This window comes from Rhinatrema bivittatum, chromosome 2 (assembly GCF_901001135.1).
Source record: "Rhinatrema bivittatum chromosome 2, aRhiBiv1.1, whole genome shotgun sequence".
Taxonomy (NCBI): Eukaryota; Metazoa; Chordata; class Amphibia; order Gymnophiona; family Rhinatrematidae; genus Rhinatrema; species Rhinatrema bivittatum.
Genome location: NC_042616.1, coordinates 632156703 through 632176105, shown reverse-complemented (window position 1 = coordinate 632176105; position 19403 = coordinate 632156703). Strand labels below are relative to the sequence as shown.

General features: G+C 40.6%; 1 protein-coding gene across 1 annotated transcript in view; it reads left to right on the top strand.

The window, feature by feature from the left end:
* The window catches only part of RB1CC1 (RB1 inducible coiled-coil 1), a 434332-nt gene that overhangs the window by 77238 nt on the left and 337691 nt on the right, over positions 1–19403 (top strand). Inside the window, 3 exon segments of the mRNA XM_029591270.1 lie at positions 907–1077; positions 2910–3112; positions 9886–10303. Coding sequence (XP_029447130.1) covers positions 907–1077; positions 2910–3112; positions 9886–10303 — 792 coding nt within the window.

Here is a 19403-nt window from a genome sequence, read left to right as displayed (position 1 = left end):
AAGGGCTACCAAAATGATAAGGGGAATGGAACAACTCCCCTATGAGGAAAGACTAAAGAGGTTAGGACTTTTCAGCTTGGAGAAGAGACGACTGAGGGGGGATATGATAAAGATGTTTAAAATCATGAGAGGTCTAGAACGGGTAGATGTGAATCGGTTGTTTACTCTTTCGGATGGTAGAAAGACTAGGGGGCACTCCATGAAGTTAGCATGGGGCACATTTAAAACTAATCGGAGAAAGTTCTTTTTTACTCAACGCACAATTAAACTCTGGAATTTGTTGCCAGAGAATGTGGTTAGTGCAGTTAGTATAGCTGTGTTTAAAAAAGGATTGGATAAGTTCTTGGAGGAGAAGTCCATTACCTGCTATTAAGTTCACTTAGAGAATAGCCACTGCCATTAGCAATAGTTACATGGAATAGACTTAGTTTTTGGGTACTTGCCAGTTCTTATGGCCTGGATTGGCCACTGTTGGAAACAGGATGCTGGGCTTGATGGACCCTTGGTCTGACCCAGTATGGCATTTTCTTATGTTCTTATCCCTGATTCCTTCTGCACTGATCTTATGAAGCTAGTGTAGCTCTCAAAAACTTGTTGCAAATGCTTTGAGCTTGTTAGTTGATCTTTATTTCTAAGAGTGTTGGTACAAATGCTGCATTCAGGAAGAGAACCTTTAAGACTTTTGCATTTTTTTTTTGTTTTCCTAAAATAAAAAGCCTGCCATTATGTATTTCTTTTAAGCTTATATGTATCTTTGTGTATGCTTATTAATATGAATTTTTTTTGTTTCTTTTACAATTAACTTCAGTTTTTTAAGGTTGTTATCTTTTCATTAACTGTATTATGTACTTCCCTTGACTGAGTTTATTGATAGTTTTTGTTTATTTTTTGCTTTTTTTGGCGTAGGACACAAACCCAATTTTTCTGTTCAACAAAGAGATGATCCTTTGTGAACGCCCACCAGTTATTCCCAAAACAACTTTTTCAGCTGAAAATGAAATGCAGTTAAAAGTTGAAGAGTCACTCATGATGCCAGCTGTGTTCCACACTGTGGCATCACGGACACAGCTTGCTGTGGTAAGAAATACTAGAATATCTAATGTGGCTGTTATATTGTAGGGGTATGGTATTGTTTTGCATGGTTATATAGTTCATTATAAAATGACTGAGAATACTCAAGCAAACAGCGTTCAGACAAAGTGATCCTTGATGATCCCAGTGAGTCTGGTTTCATTGAAGTATGAAGTGAGAGAGTTGGATGTATAGTAAGAAATAGATTTTAGTGGGTTTTTTTTGTTAGCTGTAGCTAGTGTATTTGCTGTGTTCGTCATCTTGAATATATATAAATTTAATTTAATTTCTGTTCCACCTTTTGCATCTGGTCCAACGCTTCAAAGTGGGTTACAATGTGGTGGGATGGGATAAAGTCAGAAAGGTATAATATTACAAGGTAGGATGCAGATTAGATCCAAGGTTTGGGGGTATTACATTAGGCATTAGCAAGATGACATTTTTAGATGGAACCCTGATGCAGAAAACATATGTCAACGTTACTAGAACTTTGCTTAGACACACTGAGCATGCCTTACACAATGGAAGAGTATAAAGCCCAATACACTATCTTTCTTCTTCTTCTGTTGATTTCATCATCACTGGGCAGAAGGAAATGCGAGGAAGAGTTGGGGTGAAAGAGAGATTATGTGGGGGTTGGGGATGAGTTTCTAAAAAAAAATAAAAATCTGCTGGAGGTAAACTACACCTTTGGAAATTGTGAGTATTCCATAGCGTACACCTTTTCATTCTTGTTAGATTACTGTAGCCCGAGTAGACCTTGGAAGAATATATTGCACTGTCTTCTTTCTTTTCAGCAGAAATGCCTAGAAGAAATTCTTCAGATATTCATCTTTATTGTGGACCAGAGTTCCTATCCATATGAATAGGGATGCTATAATATCACCTTAATTTTATAGAAATGTATGGAAAACTTTGTTCCCCAAATAAGAGGTAGATTTGTTAAGAATATTCTCATATCCATCAATAACAAACTCCCCATTACTTTCAATAGAACATTTTATATCATGATAAAAACTTAATGATTATGACATTTATCTGATGCTTTCCTTCAGATTAATGTTGTTCACGGTATTGTATCAAAAACAACCTCTTGATATGAGAAAAATAAATACTATTGTGTACACATATAGGGATTTCTCACAAATATGGGACTTGAAAGGCAAGGTTTACTGTGATGGTAGCCCAGCAACCTTCATAGTGCACAGGGTTCCAGAATGTTTGGTAACCTAGAAGAGCTACTGCTTCTTCGTGCAAAAGATGTAATCATCGGTTGCTTAGGGCCTTGTCTCTCAAATTCTCGTTAAGCTAGTCACTAAAATTACTTTCTTTATATAAGTGATACTTAGCTTAACTGTTGGTGATTGAGTGCTGTGAAACAGCTTTCTCAATTACTAGCTGCCGCGATGAACTTGACTGTAGAAAGGGCTCCTCTCCGGTCCGCGATTGCAATCACTATCTATTTCATGTCCTATTAACAGTTCCCGTTAAGGCAAGTCTTGTATCGCACACTGTCTGGACAGTAGCTCTTCTAGGTTACCAGACAAACATTCTGGAACCCTGTGCACCATGAAGATTGCTGGGCTACCATCACAGTAAACCTTGCCTTTCAAGTCCCATATTTGTGAGTTGTTCACAGTAAGGCATTGTTTAAGAAAGGAATTGATATGCATGGCTCTGGGGGGAAAATGCTTTTGTACTGTCGATTTAAATGGAGTAACAGATATTTCATTTAGTTTGCAGAGAAGTAGTGGCGGTATATGATGCTATAAAATTATGAAATCATTTTGACTACTTTTTAGGATTATTTTTTCTTACGGTTTTCTTTTTCTCAACAGGAAATGTATGAAGTTGCCAAGAAACTTTGCTCATTTTGTGAAGGTCTTGTTCATGATGAGCATCTTCAGCACCAAGGCTGGGCAGCCATAATGGCCAACTTGGAAGATTGTACACATTCATATCAAAAGCTTCTTTTCAAGTTTGAAAATGCATATTCAAGTTATCTCCAGTCTGTAGATGATATTAAGCTCAAACTTACACAGTATGTATCAAATGAGACTTTTAATAAGAAAATGCAATACAGATCCAGATGTGTGCGCTTAATAATTTAACTTTGCAAACTTATTCAATTTTCCTTGATTTGTTTAGATTTACAGATTTGTTTAATATTATATTGTATTGTACACCATTTGATTTAAATCCCTAGCTTAATTCAAATCATTCAACGCCTGAAATACTAAATTGCATATTTCTCCATGGGCAAGCACGATGATTTAGCTAGACAAGTAGGTAATGACACTGATGAAAAGCATTTTCTTGGAAGTTTTGGAAAAGCCTAGAAGGCAATTCTGGGCGTGTTTGGGACTTCCCACACTACCGTACTACATGACAGTGATGCTGGACATGTTTTCTCCTGTTTTCACTGTGCTTTCATGCTTTGCAATATTTCCTCTTTTCTCTAAATCCAAGATCTCACTATAACATAGAAACTTTTGGATTATTAATACATTACTTTGAAATGTACATTAAGAACCCTGGATTGATCTAATATATCAAGTTTACCATGAAGATATAGTAGACTACATTCCTATCTGAAATTTGAAGGTATGTCATTCCTAACATCATGATCCATTGAGGAATATTTTATAAAGATTTCCTAGCACCACTCTTATTTTGTCTTGCACTGAATCTACATAGTACTCTTATTAACTCATTTGTCTGTGGATTTAGTCTTAATCCTAGAGGCACTAATGGACAAAAATAGACTTTCTATGCATATACAGCATAGTTCTCTGCTTCAACGGCAGGGGAGAAGAAAAAACTGATACTTCACGCATATCCAGCATAGCTCCCTGCTTCAACGGCAGGGGAGAAGAAAAAAGGGTTCACACTCACAAAGCGGGGAGTAGCTGGCTTGTTACGGCGGTTACTACCCCAAACCAAATGTGCCTGATACTTCACTTTCGATGCATATCCAGCATGGCTCTCTGCTTCAACAGCATGGGAGAAGAATAAACTGATACCTCAAGCATATCCAGCATAGCTCCCTGCTTCAACGGCAGGGGAGAAGATAAACAACCAATAAGGGCTGTATAACATAGTCTGAGTAAAACAAATAAGCATGGGTGTAGCTTGCTTATTGCGGCGGTTACTACCCCTACTACCCCTAACTTATCAGCTAGATATTCACTTGGATGCAGCTCCATCACTGCTTTCTACATTAATGGTGGGGGTGGAAAGGAAATAGAACCAAGAGCTAAGAGAAACAGATAAGTATGAGAGAAAAAAGTGTGTGAAGCTTGCTGGGCAGACTGGATGGGCCATTTGGTCTTCTTCTGCCGTCATTTCTATGTTTCTATGATGGGGCCCCTGTGTGGTGCGATATTGTGGCAAGTCCCACACATGCCCTGAATTGCCTTCATACCAACTATTTGTTAATTGTTTGAAGCTTTATTGCTTCTGTGATTGTCATTTGTCAGAACAACTCCAAGCAGTGAAAAGCTTCTTGGATTTCATCAGGATTACATTTGACCTGGAGAAATGTGCTAAGGTGACTTTCCTTAAAGGAAAAATAGACAAAACTGAAAACATCTCCTTGAATAATTGAGCAGGACTGCTTATATGAATATCTAGGTGTAGAAGAAGATGCAGTAGTCCAAGTTACTTAGAGAAAAGATTAGAAAGAATACTGAAGGAGATTGAAATTAATATTAAAAAAGCACTCTAAAAGCATCTAATAAGATGCAATCAATTTACAATCCATGGGAATTGTAGATTTCCCTTCTGAAGATTGCAGACAGATGGAAGAAAAGGTAAACTCTTCTATGCCCACCAAATAATCTTCTAGTAATCTACAAATTTACTAAGATTGTACATTCCAAAAACTGAAGATAGTATGGGCTTTATAGAAATAGGTTGCACAATCAGACCTCCTATTTTAGGCTTCCAAGCATGCAGGTAGGGTTCCAATGGGCAATTTATCGCATGTCCCAGTCTAAGAATGGCTATTGATGGCGGAGCCAGGGCAGCCTGAGGACAATAGAGTTGACGTCCTTGGGCAGTACATGGATGCTGATATATTCATTGTGAAGAAGGCCTTTCTGTATCATAAGGGGAGCAGTGACCAATGTCAGATGACCGTCAGAGGATCTCCCTAGAGAGATAAGATGGTGAGGGCACTTGCTAATTTGGTTGTTGGGCATGTTATGTTGCCAAACTAGTGCCTCTTGGATAAAGTTTATTCCTGCCCCAGAGTCAAGGAAGGCCTCTGTGTGGATTGTGGTCTCTCCAATGAGGAGGCAAATGGCCACCAATAAATTGTGGAGAGTGAGGGACTCAGCTTAGGGCGAGCCTTTACGGGCTCCACGGCAGGAAAGCTGAGCACTGATGCACCATGATAACATCATGCGGCTGGGTATTTAAACCCAGCTGTGCCACTTGCAACTCATCTCAACAGCAGTTTCTCCTGCGTTTCTGCAGTGAGCATTGCTTCAGAATATCTGATCCTGCTTTGCCTCCTGGTTCCTGATCTTGCCTTGCCCATTCTGCCTTGCTTTGTGCAGTCATTCCTGTCCTGTCCTGTCCTGCTTCTAGCCTTGCCTCATCCCAGTCCCTTGCCTGCCTGCTTGCCTGCCTGCCTGGTGCTGACCTCTATTATGGACCCAGACTACTTTATTGCCTGCTCCCTGCCACTGACCTCTGCTATGGACCCGTATTACTCTCTGTGTACAATTCTGGTCACCGCATCTCAAAAAAGATATAGTTGCGATGGAGAAGGTACAGAGAAGGGCAACCAAAATGATAAAGGGGATGGAACAGCTCCCCTATGAGGAAAGACTGAAGAGGTTAAGGCTGTTCAGCTTGGAGAAGAGACGGCTTAGGGGGGATATGTTAGAGGTCTTTAAGATCATGAGAGGTCTTGAACGAGTAGATGTTAATCAGTTATTTACACTTTCGGATAATAGAAGGACTAGGGGAATTCCATGAAGTTAGCAAGAGGCACATTTAAGACTAATCGGAGAAAAATCTTTTTCACTCAATGCACAATTAAGCTCTGGAATTTGTTGCCAGAGGATGTGGTTAGTGCATTTAGTGTAGCTGGGTTCAAAAAAGATTTGGATAAGTTCTTGGAGGAGAAGTCCATTAACTGCTATTAATCAAGTTGACTTAGGGAATAGCCACTGCTATTAATTGCATCAGTATCATGGGACCTTCTTGGTGTTTGGGTACTTTCCATGTTCTTGTGGCCTGGTTTGGCCTCTGTTGGAAACAGGATGCTGGACTTGATGGTCCTTTGGCTTGACCCAACATGACAATTTCTTATATTCTTATGTTCATTTAGAGAAACATGAATTACTTGACCCATATCAGGATGGATTCAGACATGCCATGAACACCAAACTTTTTTTTACTATCGCTAACTGGCACCATGAGACAAGGAATTAATCTTTATAGATTCTTGCTTTTCACCCTTGACATTTCATCTGCCTTTGATACAGTTGACCATGATATTCTTCTTTTTTGTCTTCAAAAATTCGGCTTGCAGGTGGTGTTCTGAAATGGTTTCGCTCTTATCTCACCAATAGTTTCCCAGTATATCAGATTGCATAATGAAGTGTCTTCTGTTTCTAATATTAAAACAGGTGTACCCAAGGTTCTTCTCTTTCTTCTGTCTTATTTAGCATCTATTTGTAAAATTCTCTCAAATCTCTCTATCTGTTATAAAGTTTACACAGATGATATTCAGTTTGTGTTGCATCTACGTTCCACTTTTAAACTCAGCTGCCAGTCTAATTGCAGGCATTAAATGCTATGATCACATCACTCCAGTTTTGATTGACCTACTTTGGCTTTCTGTCATTGAGAGAATCAAATATAAAACAGGCATGACTATTTTCAAACTAATTAGCGATCAGTCCTGTCCATGGTCTGATGCCATTGTAAAGATTTATCAACCATCTAGAAATTTGCAGTCTTCACAGAAGGGTCTCTTGGACGTTCAATCACCAAAATTGGCATGGTTACACATCAGTTGTGAATGTGCCTTCTCTGTTGCCAGCCTGGTCCTTTGGAACTCCTTTTTGATGGAGCTCTATTTATGTGACTCTGTTAAAACATTTAGAGGTCTTTTAAAGACTTTTTTATTCAAGATAGCTTATTTGTAATGTTATTCAGTCTTATTTTATTTACCGTACTGTTTTATTTTTATTGCATTTTGATTTTATAATATATGGTTATTTGTTATATTTTATGTATGTTTTATTGTACATCGCTTAAACCTAGTTAGGCGATTAACAAATCCTAATAAATATAAATGCAAAAGAGAGTGAATTATATACAGTCAAACAGATTGCAAGATCTGAGGCAGCATGGTTTTACCAGAGGGAGATTATCAAACAAATGTCACTGATTTCTGTGACTGGGTGACAATGAAATTAGATGAAGGGCTTTCACAGCTTGTGGCTTACTTGAATTTCAACAAAACTTTTTATACTGTCCTGTATAGGAGGCTTATTAATAAGTTGTGCAGCCTGGTAGAGTTTCCCTAGGTGGTGGACTGAATTAAAAACTGGTTGGGTGATGGTTAGCCGAGCATGATGATACATGGAATTCATTTAGAAGAGTGAAAGATAATTAGTGGAGTACATTGTGTATCTTGGTCTGGTTCTGTTCAGCATCTTTGTGAACATTATTGAAGAGTGGACATAAACCTGCAACAGAGTGGACATCCTGAGGAAGTAGACAGAATGAGAGGTGATCTTAAAAAAAACAAAAACAAACAAACCGTATGGCATGGTTGATTTGCTTGGCAGTTAATATTCAATGCCAAAAAAGTGCAGAGTCTTGCATATTAGGCACACACATACAGGCACACACATACAGGTGCATATGCAAGCAGGTTCAGGCACATGCAAAGGGGCATGCACAGGCAGACACACAAGCAGGAAGACACACTCATAGACGCAACGGCAGAGAGAGATACACAAACGCATAGGCATTACACTTTCAAATAATAGAAGGACTAGGGGGCAAGTAGCACATTTAAGACTAATCGGAGAAAATTCTTTTTCACTCAACGCACAATAAAACTCTGGATTTGTTGCCAGAGGATGTGGTTAGTGCAGTTAGTGTAGCTGGGTTCAAAAAAGGTTTGGATAAGTTCTTGGAGAAGTCCATTAATGGCTATTAATCAAGTTTACTTAGGGAATAGCCACTGCTATTAATTGCATCAGTAGCATGGGATCTTCTTAGTATTTGGGTAATTGCCAGGTTCTTGTGGCCTGGTTTGGCTTCTGTTGGATACAGGATGCTGGGCTTGATGGACCCTTGGTCTGACCCAGCATGGAAATTTCTTATGTTCTTATGTTCAGTTGCACAGGCAGACAGACAGGCAGAAGCAGACCCCCCCTCCCCCCAAACACACCCATCCACGGGAACCCACGTACACAGGCATGCACACATATACAGGCTGTTATAGACCAGACTACTCAGCAATACCAGGCATTTTTGTTAGTGTGTGTTTGTATATATGTATGTGTGTATATCTATCTATCTATCTATCTATCAAAATAAACCACACTGGCACCTATCAAAGTATGAGGTGTATGCACAAAATATTACACAGTAAAGAATAGTTATATTGCACAACCCTAATTCAACTTTAGCACATGCAAACCAATTTTCAAATCTAAAGAACATTTGTATTAGTTCTTTATAAATATATTGCACATGCTATTTGATCATCCCCCTTATTTAAATACCATTCACACTACATTCATACCAGTCATACTTGCCCAAACATTAAAAACCATAACACCCACGCTTTATTATAACATCAATTACTAAGTCTCTACATAAACAATTCTCAACATTGCTTATATTGCATTTCGCATATCAATTAGGTTGAGCACAAAATAAACTCTTCATATCAATTCTTCCCCCCCCCCATGTCAGGTTGAGCACAAACATTCATATCAACTCTTTCTTCTTCCCTGTAAATACCAAGTTCTAGCCTTATAGAATGTATCAACTAGCAGCACAGTAAATCCTTTTGTTAATCTGATGTCTTTTTATCAAAAGCTCATATTCACCTTTTAAGAAGGTTCATAGCTAGCTTGACTTCCTATTACTAAAGATGAACTTATTCCATCCCAGCAATTTCTTTGCTTATGATATGTATCTCTTCCTGATATTAGTAAATTTCAAGTAGTATATAAACGCTATAGTATTCTCCAATGCTGTCTGATACTTTTTATTCGCTCAAGGTGGTCAAAGATTGTATCACATGTTGCCTCTTATAGTAGCACGCAAATCATTTTGCACCGTTCTCAAGCGCAAATGCGCTGTCCAATAGAAAATATGTTAAATTTGATTAGGGTTGTGCAATATAACTATTCTTTGCTATACATATATATAAATATATATATACATATATATACACGCACACACAAATTGTATTTATAATTTATTTACTCATGTATATAATTTCAATTCAAATATGTGTGTGCGTGTGTTTATATATTATATATATATATAATGTTCATAAGATTATTTTCCATTTTTTGTACTGTATATTGTGTTGTAAAATAATTAATGCTGAAATTTTGTAGCACATTTTCTAATATTTATAATATGAAGTTTTGCCAGATTTTTATTTGTTTGACACAACCAAATGATTTTGTATTGAAGAAAAGTCTAGAATTTTGTTAGGCAAAAAGAAAATGTTCACGCCAATTAGTAACTAATTGTGATCCCTAAGTTAACTACATGTTGAATATCAGTTTCATAAGTTTGTTTTTCATTTAACATTTTCAGCTTAGGTGCAGCTGTTTCTGTTATGGCCAAGATCCCACTACTGGAATGCTTAACCCGAAATAGCTACAGGATGTGTGTAGGAAGACTAGTTTCCTATCCTGAACATGGAGGGACAGAGTGTGAAGAAGCTGAAAATGAGAAGTCCACTGAACTGATGGTTTATTCGGATGAACCTAAAATGGACAAATCTCTGTTAGATTCATTTTCCAAGTCTGTGGAACGTTCAACTCAAGACAGCATAGATCCAGAAAATATAAAGGGAAATATGGATTTTGTTCAGAACACTGAAACTTCAGAGGAACACAGCAATAGGGATGTTCCTTCTTTCAACGTTTCTTTATTAGACTGGATCAATGTACAAGATAGACCCAATGATGTTGAATCTTTGGTCAGAAAATGCTTTGATTCTATGAGCAGAGTAAGTAGATCTTTTCTATTTTCATTATTATATATTCTGTCTCAATTTAAATTATGTGTTTATTAAATCAGTGCTAGCATGGATACAGGTCAATCTGTGAGGACAAGCAAGATGATAAGACCTCACTAATAGGTGACATAATTCGATGGAGCCTGGTGAGGAAAAATTACACCAAATCTTCTAGAAGCTTTTGGTTTGAAGATTTATCATCTGTAGCATAATTTGCGTCGTGAGGTGCCACATCGATCTTCATTTTTTGCATGGAGCCCCATTGTTATGGTTCTTCTGTCTCTCTCTTTCTCTTTGTGAGAGAAAATTTCTTAAAATTCTGATTTCTTGTGTGGGGCCTCATGAATATGTCGATTCCAGCACTCTTACTCTCACTAGGAAGGTTTTTTTGATCAATTTCAAGTTTTCTTTATTTTTTTGTCTTCTGCCAGATGCACTGATATTGGTGCATTGAGTAGTATTGATCAGGTTATTTGTAAAAATCGAGCTGTTTGATTTTGCTTTTTTTTAGCTGTATCTAGAATGTGAAGATGACCAGCAGCTTCAATCAGTGCCCGTGGTGTGAATGCATCATGTCTTTCACAGATCCCCATGATAAATATGTGCTTTGTTTAGAGGCGACCACGATGTCTTGGAGGAATCATGTGCACAAAATGACCGCTAGAAGATGCCATTCCTGATATGAGCTGATGGAGAAGCACTGCAGGGAAGTTAAGTCAGGCACATTAGTATCGAGGGACCCAGTAGCTGCACTGACTGCTGGCAGTGCATAGACATTGGGAGGACATTGCTTCAAGACTGAGCATCCAAAAGGACCAGGGAGATAGGCTATCATCCAACTGCTCTCACTTGAAGAAAGTAAAAGTTCTGCTTTTTTGGTTCTGGCATCAGGAAACTCCAATGACATGCATCAAGTAAAGGCCAAGAAGCATCAACATCAGTCTCTTTCAGCGTGAGATGTCAGGAGCAGGGTCATTCTAGTTGCTTCCGTTAATCCCCTGAAGCATGTCCATAGATAGGACAGCTTATTTTTGCATCAGCCTGCAAGGGTCCAGATACCAGCCACTTATATTCCTCAAGTGACTTAGGAAGATGTGACATCTACTTCTACTTTCAGTGCATTATTGGCATAGTCAGTTTTTGTGGAGGAGCTATGTATCGAAGGATCCAGGAGGTCTTGGAACAAAAGATGGCAGGCGTCGGTGCCTCAGTATTGACAACATCGGTGGCCTTACAGAGTGAAGCTCAGATTCAGCTGGATAAGAGCATCCAGCGGAGGGGCCCTGATTTCTGGAAGAGCATCGACATCTGGTGCAACCACGCCAAAAGTACTTTCCAGTGTATCAGGGCGGGAAGCTTCTCCAAGGCACAGAAGTTAATTAGGGGTCTAGACCCCAACAGAGAAGTTCTGAGGCCTTGTCTGCTAGCTGGATGTGGGATCAGTCCATACCACCAACTACTTATTCTGGCTTAGACTCGGAATGTTGTTGGGAATCTAGTTATGGATCTGGGGACTTCTGATCAGATGGATTTAACAAGTCTTCTCCTTGGATCTCTCTCCTCTGCAGGAAAGGAGAAAGTGTTCTTCAGAAGATCTCGTGTTTGCTGATTTTGTTAAAAGAATGGCAGAGGCCATTCCATTTGATTTGCAGGAGGAGGAAAAGTCAAGTGCCAAAATGCTTGACATTCTCCAATTTGTGGATCTCCCCCTTGGATATCATAGTAGTGCCTATCCATGAGAAACTTCTGCAGACACAGATGAGAATGTGGACGAACCCCTTCTCTATGACCTTAATGAATAAGAGGGCAGATGTACTATGTCCAGATGGCTTCCAGATTTCAGAGAGAGCAAATCCGCTTTCAAAAAGGCCAAAAGATTTGGAACCCACTTTTGTGTATCTTTGACCTTATTGGGAGAAAGGTTTACCAAGGAGCTATGATTAATTCCCAAATAGCTTCTTACCAGCACTTTATGAACCAATATATGCATAGCATTCTGAAAGATGTAAAGGATTTGTCAGATTATATCCCTGAGAAGCAGCATGATACCCTGTAGTCACTAGGGATAGAGTGTGGGAAACAATCAGTTGGCCTTTGATGTTTTTGAGATGGCAGTAGGAGTTACTGCAATTGTTATTGGTATGCTCGGACCTGCAGGGTGTGGGCCTCAGACCTAAGATTGGTTGTCCAGGATAGACTCGCCAATGTGCTTTGCAATGGGGTGAATCTCTTTGGAAGCATTGGTTGAAATGAAAAACCATTGTGCTATGCTTCAGACCGTCTCTATTACAATTCCACACATGTCCTCTTCACCTAGAAGGTGTTCATGTGTGTCACCAAGGAGACTTTTCTATCCACCGATAAGACATCTTCAACCCCTTAATCCCCATAAACTGCAGGGATCTCGCTTTTTTCCCAGCAGCAGAGGGCCTTAAAGCCACAGCCAGCATCCCATTCAAATCCTGTTACAGGGTTTGACTGGATCAAGGAGGTCATAGCCAGGATCCTAGTATCCATGCTGGAGAACCTTCCTGTTGAGGGAAGGCGGGGATTTTATATAAACTGTTGGCCCAGAGTAACCTCTGACCATGGGTTTTTAGCATTGTCAAGAATAGACACATTATATCCGTTGGAAAACCCACCAAATTGCCTACTGAGAAGCTCTTGGTCTGTTTCTGAGCATCAGGAGCTGCTATAAAGGAAATTGCCATACTTTTAAAGTCCAATACAGTCAAACCCTTTTCACCAAAGGAAAGAGGGCAGGGTGGTTGTGCTGAGTACTTCCTGATTCCCCCCCCCCCAAAAAAAACAAAAAACAAACCTAAAAAACAGGGGGACTCCATCCCATCCTAGACCAAAGGACTTTGAACAAATTCCTGGTAAAGGAAAAGTTCAGAAGGGTGTCCCTCATCCCCTTAATCTCTTTTCAAGAAAAAGGGGACTGGCTATGCTTCTTGGATTTAAAGGATGCTTGCACCCACTTAGAGAGATGCCCAAGTCACAGGAAATATCTCAGATTTGTGGTAGGGAAGCACCCCCTCCAATATCGCATACTACCCTTAAACTGGCTGTTGGCATCACAAGTGGCTGCAAAATGGCTTTCAGTAGTGGCTGTGCATCTATGCAGATTGGAGGTGCATTTATTTCTCTACCTGGACAATTGGCAGATCAAGAGCATATAATAAGGAGATGCTGTAGAATCAGTGAGCAAAACCCATCTGCGTGTTGGAATTGCTAGGGTTTGTATAAATTACCCCAAGTCCCATTTGAAGTAATTTATTTTATTTATTTATTTATTTTTATATACCGGTGTTCCTGTATGACATACAAATCACATCGGTTTACAGTGAAACATTGAAATAAAGCAAAAGAGCTTCGCACGCAGGCGGTATATGGAACAAGGAATACAAACTGGGATAAGGGAGACTATTCTAGTTAAGTTATGGAATGGTCCTGAAAAACCGATAAACAGCTAAAAACAAATCAACAAATAGATAACTATAACACGTAGTCAGTTCAAAGAATGGGGGGAAGGGCCAATTACAGCTTGTGAGAGTAAACAACAGAGATCTGCAGCATAGAATACTAGTAGGGTATATCGTGCCCAGAACAATCTTAAATGAATCGGACATTGCGGAAATATGGAAAAACGAGCAGGCTGGATGTGAAGCGAAGGTCTTAGGTTCCTGGATAAGCTTGGCAGAAAGGCCAAGAAAAAGAATAAGGGCTTATATTCCTGGATAAGCTTGGCAGAACAGCCACGTTTTGAATTTCTTTCTGAAAGTCGAGTGGCAAGGTTCTTGTCGGATGTCTGGCGGGAGTGCGTTCCACTGTGTCGGGCCTGGTGTAGATAGGGCACATTTCCTTAGGGAAGAGTTTGCTGGGGGGGCATAGAGTGTGCCTTTGTATGCTCCTCTGATTGGCCTGGATGATGTATGTGGACGCAGTTGGGAGCTTAGGTAGAGCGGGGAGATGTTGTGCAAGGCTTTATGGATAGTTGTTAGAACTTTAAAGAGGATCCTGTGTTTAATGGGCAGCCAGTGGAGGTTCTTAAGGATGGGGGTGATGTGATCTCTTTTGTTGGTGTTGGTGAGAATTCTGGCTGCGGAATTCTGAACCATCTGGAGTGGTTTAATGGTGTTGGTAGGGAGCCCAAGCGGAGGGAGTTGCAATAGTCAATTTTAGATAGTATGATGGATTGTAGTACCATGCGGAAATCGTTGAAGTGAAGTAATGGTTTGAGTTTGTAGAAACAGTCCTTGGTGGTGGTGTTTACAAATTTTTTTAAGTTAAGCTGGTTGTCAAGGGTGACTCCTAGATCTCTCACATAAGGAGATTGATTTAATTTTGGGATGGCTGATAGGGGGATGCCAGATGGGTTGAGAAGCCCGTTGTCACCTTATGTGATGATTAGGATTTATTTATTTATTTATTTATTTATTATTTTTATATACCGACATTCATCTCAATTGAGATATCACACCGGTTTACATTCAGGTACTGTAGGTATTTCTCTATCCCCAGAGGGCTTACAATCTAAGTTTTTGTACCTGAGGCAATGTAGGGTAAAGTGACTTGCCCAAGGTCACAAGGAGTGATAGTGGGACTTGAACCTTGGTCTCCTGGTTCACAGTCCACTGCTCTAACCACTAGGCTATTCCTCCTCCTCCCTTGTTGTTGTTAAGGACTAAGTTGAGGCTGGAGAGCAGTTGATTGATAGAATGTAGGCAGTTGTTCCAATGAGTCATAGTTTTGTGTAAAGATTCTGTGATCGGGATGAGAATTTGCACATCGTCAGTGTAGAGGAAATGAGTGAGCTTTAGATTGGTGAGAAGATGGCAGAGCGGGAGAAGGTAGATGTTGAACAGGGTCGGTGAAAGTAAGGAGCCTTGGGGGACTCCCAGGTTGGAGATGATCGGATGTGATTCCTTGTTATTTATCTTTACCTTGAATCGTCTGTTAGACAGGAAGGACTTGAACCAGCTGAGGACCGTTCCCTTGATGCCTATGTCTGCAAAGCGTTCTAATAGTGTTGAATGGTTTACCGTGTCAAAAGCCGCGGAGAGATCTAGAAGAACCAGGAGATAGGGTTGTTTTTTCTCCAGGTTTGTTAGTATGGTGTCTGTAAGAGATATAAGGAGGGATTCTGTGCTTAACGACTTGCGGAAGCCGAACTGTGATGATGCGAGAATGGTATTTTCTTCCAAGTAATCAGATAGTTGCTTGTTGACTACCTTTTCCATAAGTTTAGCAATCAGAGGTAGGTTAACTTGAGATAGCGAGCAATTTATGATGTCTGCAATTGGCTTAGAGATGATATTCCTTATGGAAATGAGCAGGTTGGTCGGAATAGTATCCGATGGATGAGATGAAGGTTTCAGTTTCTTGAGGATATTTTCTATCTCAAGTGATGATGTGGTCTCAAAGAATTCGAAGCTCGTGTTTCGTTGAGGTAAGGTAGAGAGAGGGAGAGGGGGCATGGGATTGGATGTCATGAGTGGGTCGGTCAAGACGGTGATTTTTGTCTTGAAGTAATCTGCTAATTCTATGGCTTTGTTGAGTGCTTGGTCGTCTAGAATAGTGGGAGGGGAAGGTTTCGTGAGTGCTGAGATATAAGAGAATAGTGCTCTCGAATCGAAGATGAAATGGTAGATTTTTTTTTAGAAGAAGTCTTTCTTTATTCTAAGTATAGCATTCCTGTAGACATTGAGGAGTGATTTGTATGTAGCTAGGGTTGTGGTGGATGGGTTTTTTCGCCAACTGTGTTCTTTGCTTCTTAGCTCTTGTTTGAGGGCCTTCAGTTCTGGGGTGACCCAGGGTTTCCTGTTGTCTGGTGTGGGTTGTAGAATTTTTGTGATGGATGGGCAGGTTCGGTCCGCAATTTGTTTTGTGATATTGATCCAGGAGGAGGTGGCTGCGCTTGCATCAGAAAGATCGAGTTGTGTTAATTCTTTAGAGAGCTGTTTGCTGAGGAGGTCTGTGGAGCACGGTTTCCTGAATTGTATTGTGGTTTTCAGGAAAGATTGGGGATGGTGCTCTTTGATCTCGAGTCGTGTTGTTGATCTGTTGATCAGACCAAGGGACCAGCGAGCATGTGGGAGTGGTGGGGAGAGTGATGCCTTTATTGATGAAAATAAAGTCCAGAGTGTGGCCTGCTTTATGAGTTGGGCTTTTAATAATTTGTGTAAATCCCATGTAACTGAGTGAAGAAAGTAATGCAACGCAGTTCTGGGATTGTGGTGAAGCGTCAACGTGTATGTTGAAATCTCCCATTATTATAGCAGGTTTGTCAGGGTTGATGTATTTGGCAGTGAACTCAATGATGGGTGAGGGGTCCGAGTCTAGGGTTCCTGGTGGGGCATAGATTAGACCAATTTGTAGGTGATCGGATTTGAAGAAAGAGAGTTCGAGGTTGGTTGTTATATTAGATTGTTGTATGGTTAAGGAATTGCTAGGGTTTGTATAAATTACCCCAAGTCCCATTTGAAGTAATTTATGAGCAGAGATGACAGTCAGCCTTTCGAAGAAAGGGCATAGTGTTTTCCAGCACAGACTAGCAAACCTACTAAGGAGGGCTTTAAACTAAGATCATCAAGGATGGTTGAAAAAAGCCCTAAGGTAAGTGAAAGTTCTTTGATAAGTAATGCAATTGTATAGTATGAACACTTGTATAATAATGGGGAAAAAAGGGTAACTTCTGGAAAGCTATGCACATTAATGTTGGTAGTATGGGAAATAAAGTGCCGGATCTAGAGGCAGACATGGAAGAAGCTGACTCGGATATAGTGGCTTTCACGGATACGAAAACCATGTTTGGGATATAGTTATTCCAGGCTACAATCTATTCAGAAAGGTCCAGGTAGGAAGAAAGGTAAGAGTCATGGCACTAGATATTAAGAATAATATTTAAAATGACAGAACTGCAGGGCCTACAAGGTAAGGTGGAGGTACTGTGGGTTAATCTCGAAATAACTCCTTTCCAGACAGAAGAAAGAGAGAGAAATTTAATGAGGGATATTCATAAAATTGCTATGGGATTTCAATCTGTTAGACAGTGATTTGGAGATCCTGATTGCGGGGTCTTCTAGAATCAGGGAGACCCTGGCTTCTCTGCTGTCAACTGGTAACAGAACTCACATGGGAGAGGGGCAAAACTGCATCTGGTACTTACCAATGGCGACAGTGTTTTTGATGTAGTGAGTGATAATCTGGGATCCATTGATTATTGGATGGTGTGGTTCAGTATTATTTATTTATTTATTTATTTATTTATTTATTTAACATTTTTGTATACCGGGATTCATGCAGAATTTGCATATCGTCTCGGTTTACATTGTAACTGAAAAAACAAGCATGAAGAATGCAAATTGGGAGGGTTAGGGGGGGCCCCTGACCCCCCCAAGGCTTGCCAATAATCCCTGGGGTTCCAGCGGGGGTCCGGGAGCGATTTCGTTGTCGGCTGCCAGAAATCAAAATGGCGCCGATAGCCTTTGCCAATACTATGTCACAGGGGCTTTCGGCGCCATTGGTCGGTTCTCCTACCATGTGACAGGGGCTGACCAATGGCGCCGGTAGCCCCTGTGACATAGTAGTTCAGAGGCTGTTCGGCACCATTTTGAGGAGCAAGGCTGACAATGGCGCACATGTGCACGGAGGAACAAATGGCACCCGGGACCCCGCTGGACCACCAGGGATGTTGGTAAGTCTTGGGGAGGGATCGGGATGGGGGGGGGGGGGTTGTATTATAGGTAATCTTAATGTTTGGGGTGGTTTGGGGTGGTTTTTAAATTGAAAAAAAAAAAATTTGCCTCTCTCCCCATGCAAACCCGAAAAACGGATTTCCCCCGAAGTTCGGAGAAAATCCTTTTCGGGTTTCGGGGCCCCCGAAACATGACGAACTAGGCAATTTTGTTGTAATTGCCTAGTTCGTGATAAACGATTGCACATCTCTAGTACATATGGCTACCAATGGCATAGTTAGGTGCAGAAGGGAGATTCTGGAAGCTAAATTTAGGATTTTAGGTAGGAGATTGAAATCCTTCAGGTTCCATTCTCAGGACCTCAGATGCAGGCTGAGCTCCAGAGTCTAATGCATGGATGAGATAATGGTGCAGAAAAGAGGGTTTTAAATTTGTTAGAACTGGGTAACATTCTGGGCAGAGTGGAGTCTATTTGGCTGAATTGGGCTCCATATTAACCAGAGTAGAACCTGGCTGTTAGTGCTAACTTTTAAGAGGAGATAGAGCAGCTTTTAAATTAGAGCATGGGGAAAGGTAGTCACTCAGCAGAGCATGGTTTGGAGGGAGGTATCTTCAAAGGCTACTGGCAACCCAAAAAAGTTAGAATGTCCTGATAGAGAGGTAGTTGTAAAAGCTTTAAAAGCCCAGGTATATTTAAATACAGAGCACACAGTTATAAATAACTCCAAACTGCCTGTGTCATCTGATAATCAGGTTGTGGGTGCATATAAAAATAGAAATAAACCTATTTTAAAATGTCTATATGCGAATGGTCTCGATAATTCTGGATTATCCGCTGTGTCTGACTGGGCAGAACTGTCTCCAGATAACAGTATTAATATGGGAGAATATAAATTACCTGGATTAAAAAAAATAAAACACAAATAGTTTAGCCTTCAAGAAGGTATTCTTTAATAAAAGGATTAGGAAAGAGTTTATCATTTCAATTAACCACCAAAACATGTCGTGGTAGTGTCAGTGGGGTAGATTTTCAAATAGCGCGATTTGGTGTACTTTTGTTGGCGCATCAGGCGCCAACAAAAGTACGCTGGATTTTAGTAGATACGCGCGTAGCCGCTAAAATCCGGGATCGGCGCGCGCAAGGCTATCTATTCCGTATAGCCGGCGCGCGCCGAGCCGCGCAGCCTACCTCTGTTCCCTCCGAGGCCGCTCCGAAATCGGAGCGGCCTCGGAGGGAACTTTCTTTTGCCCTCCCCTCACCTTCTCCTCCCTTCCCCTACCTAACCCACCTGCCTGGCCCTGTCTAAACCCCACCCTTACCTTTGTCGCGGGATTTACACCTCCCGGAGGGAGACGTAAATCCCTGCGCGCCAGCAGGCCGCTAGTGCGCC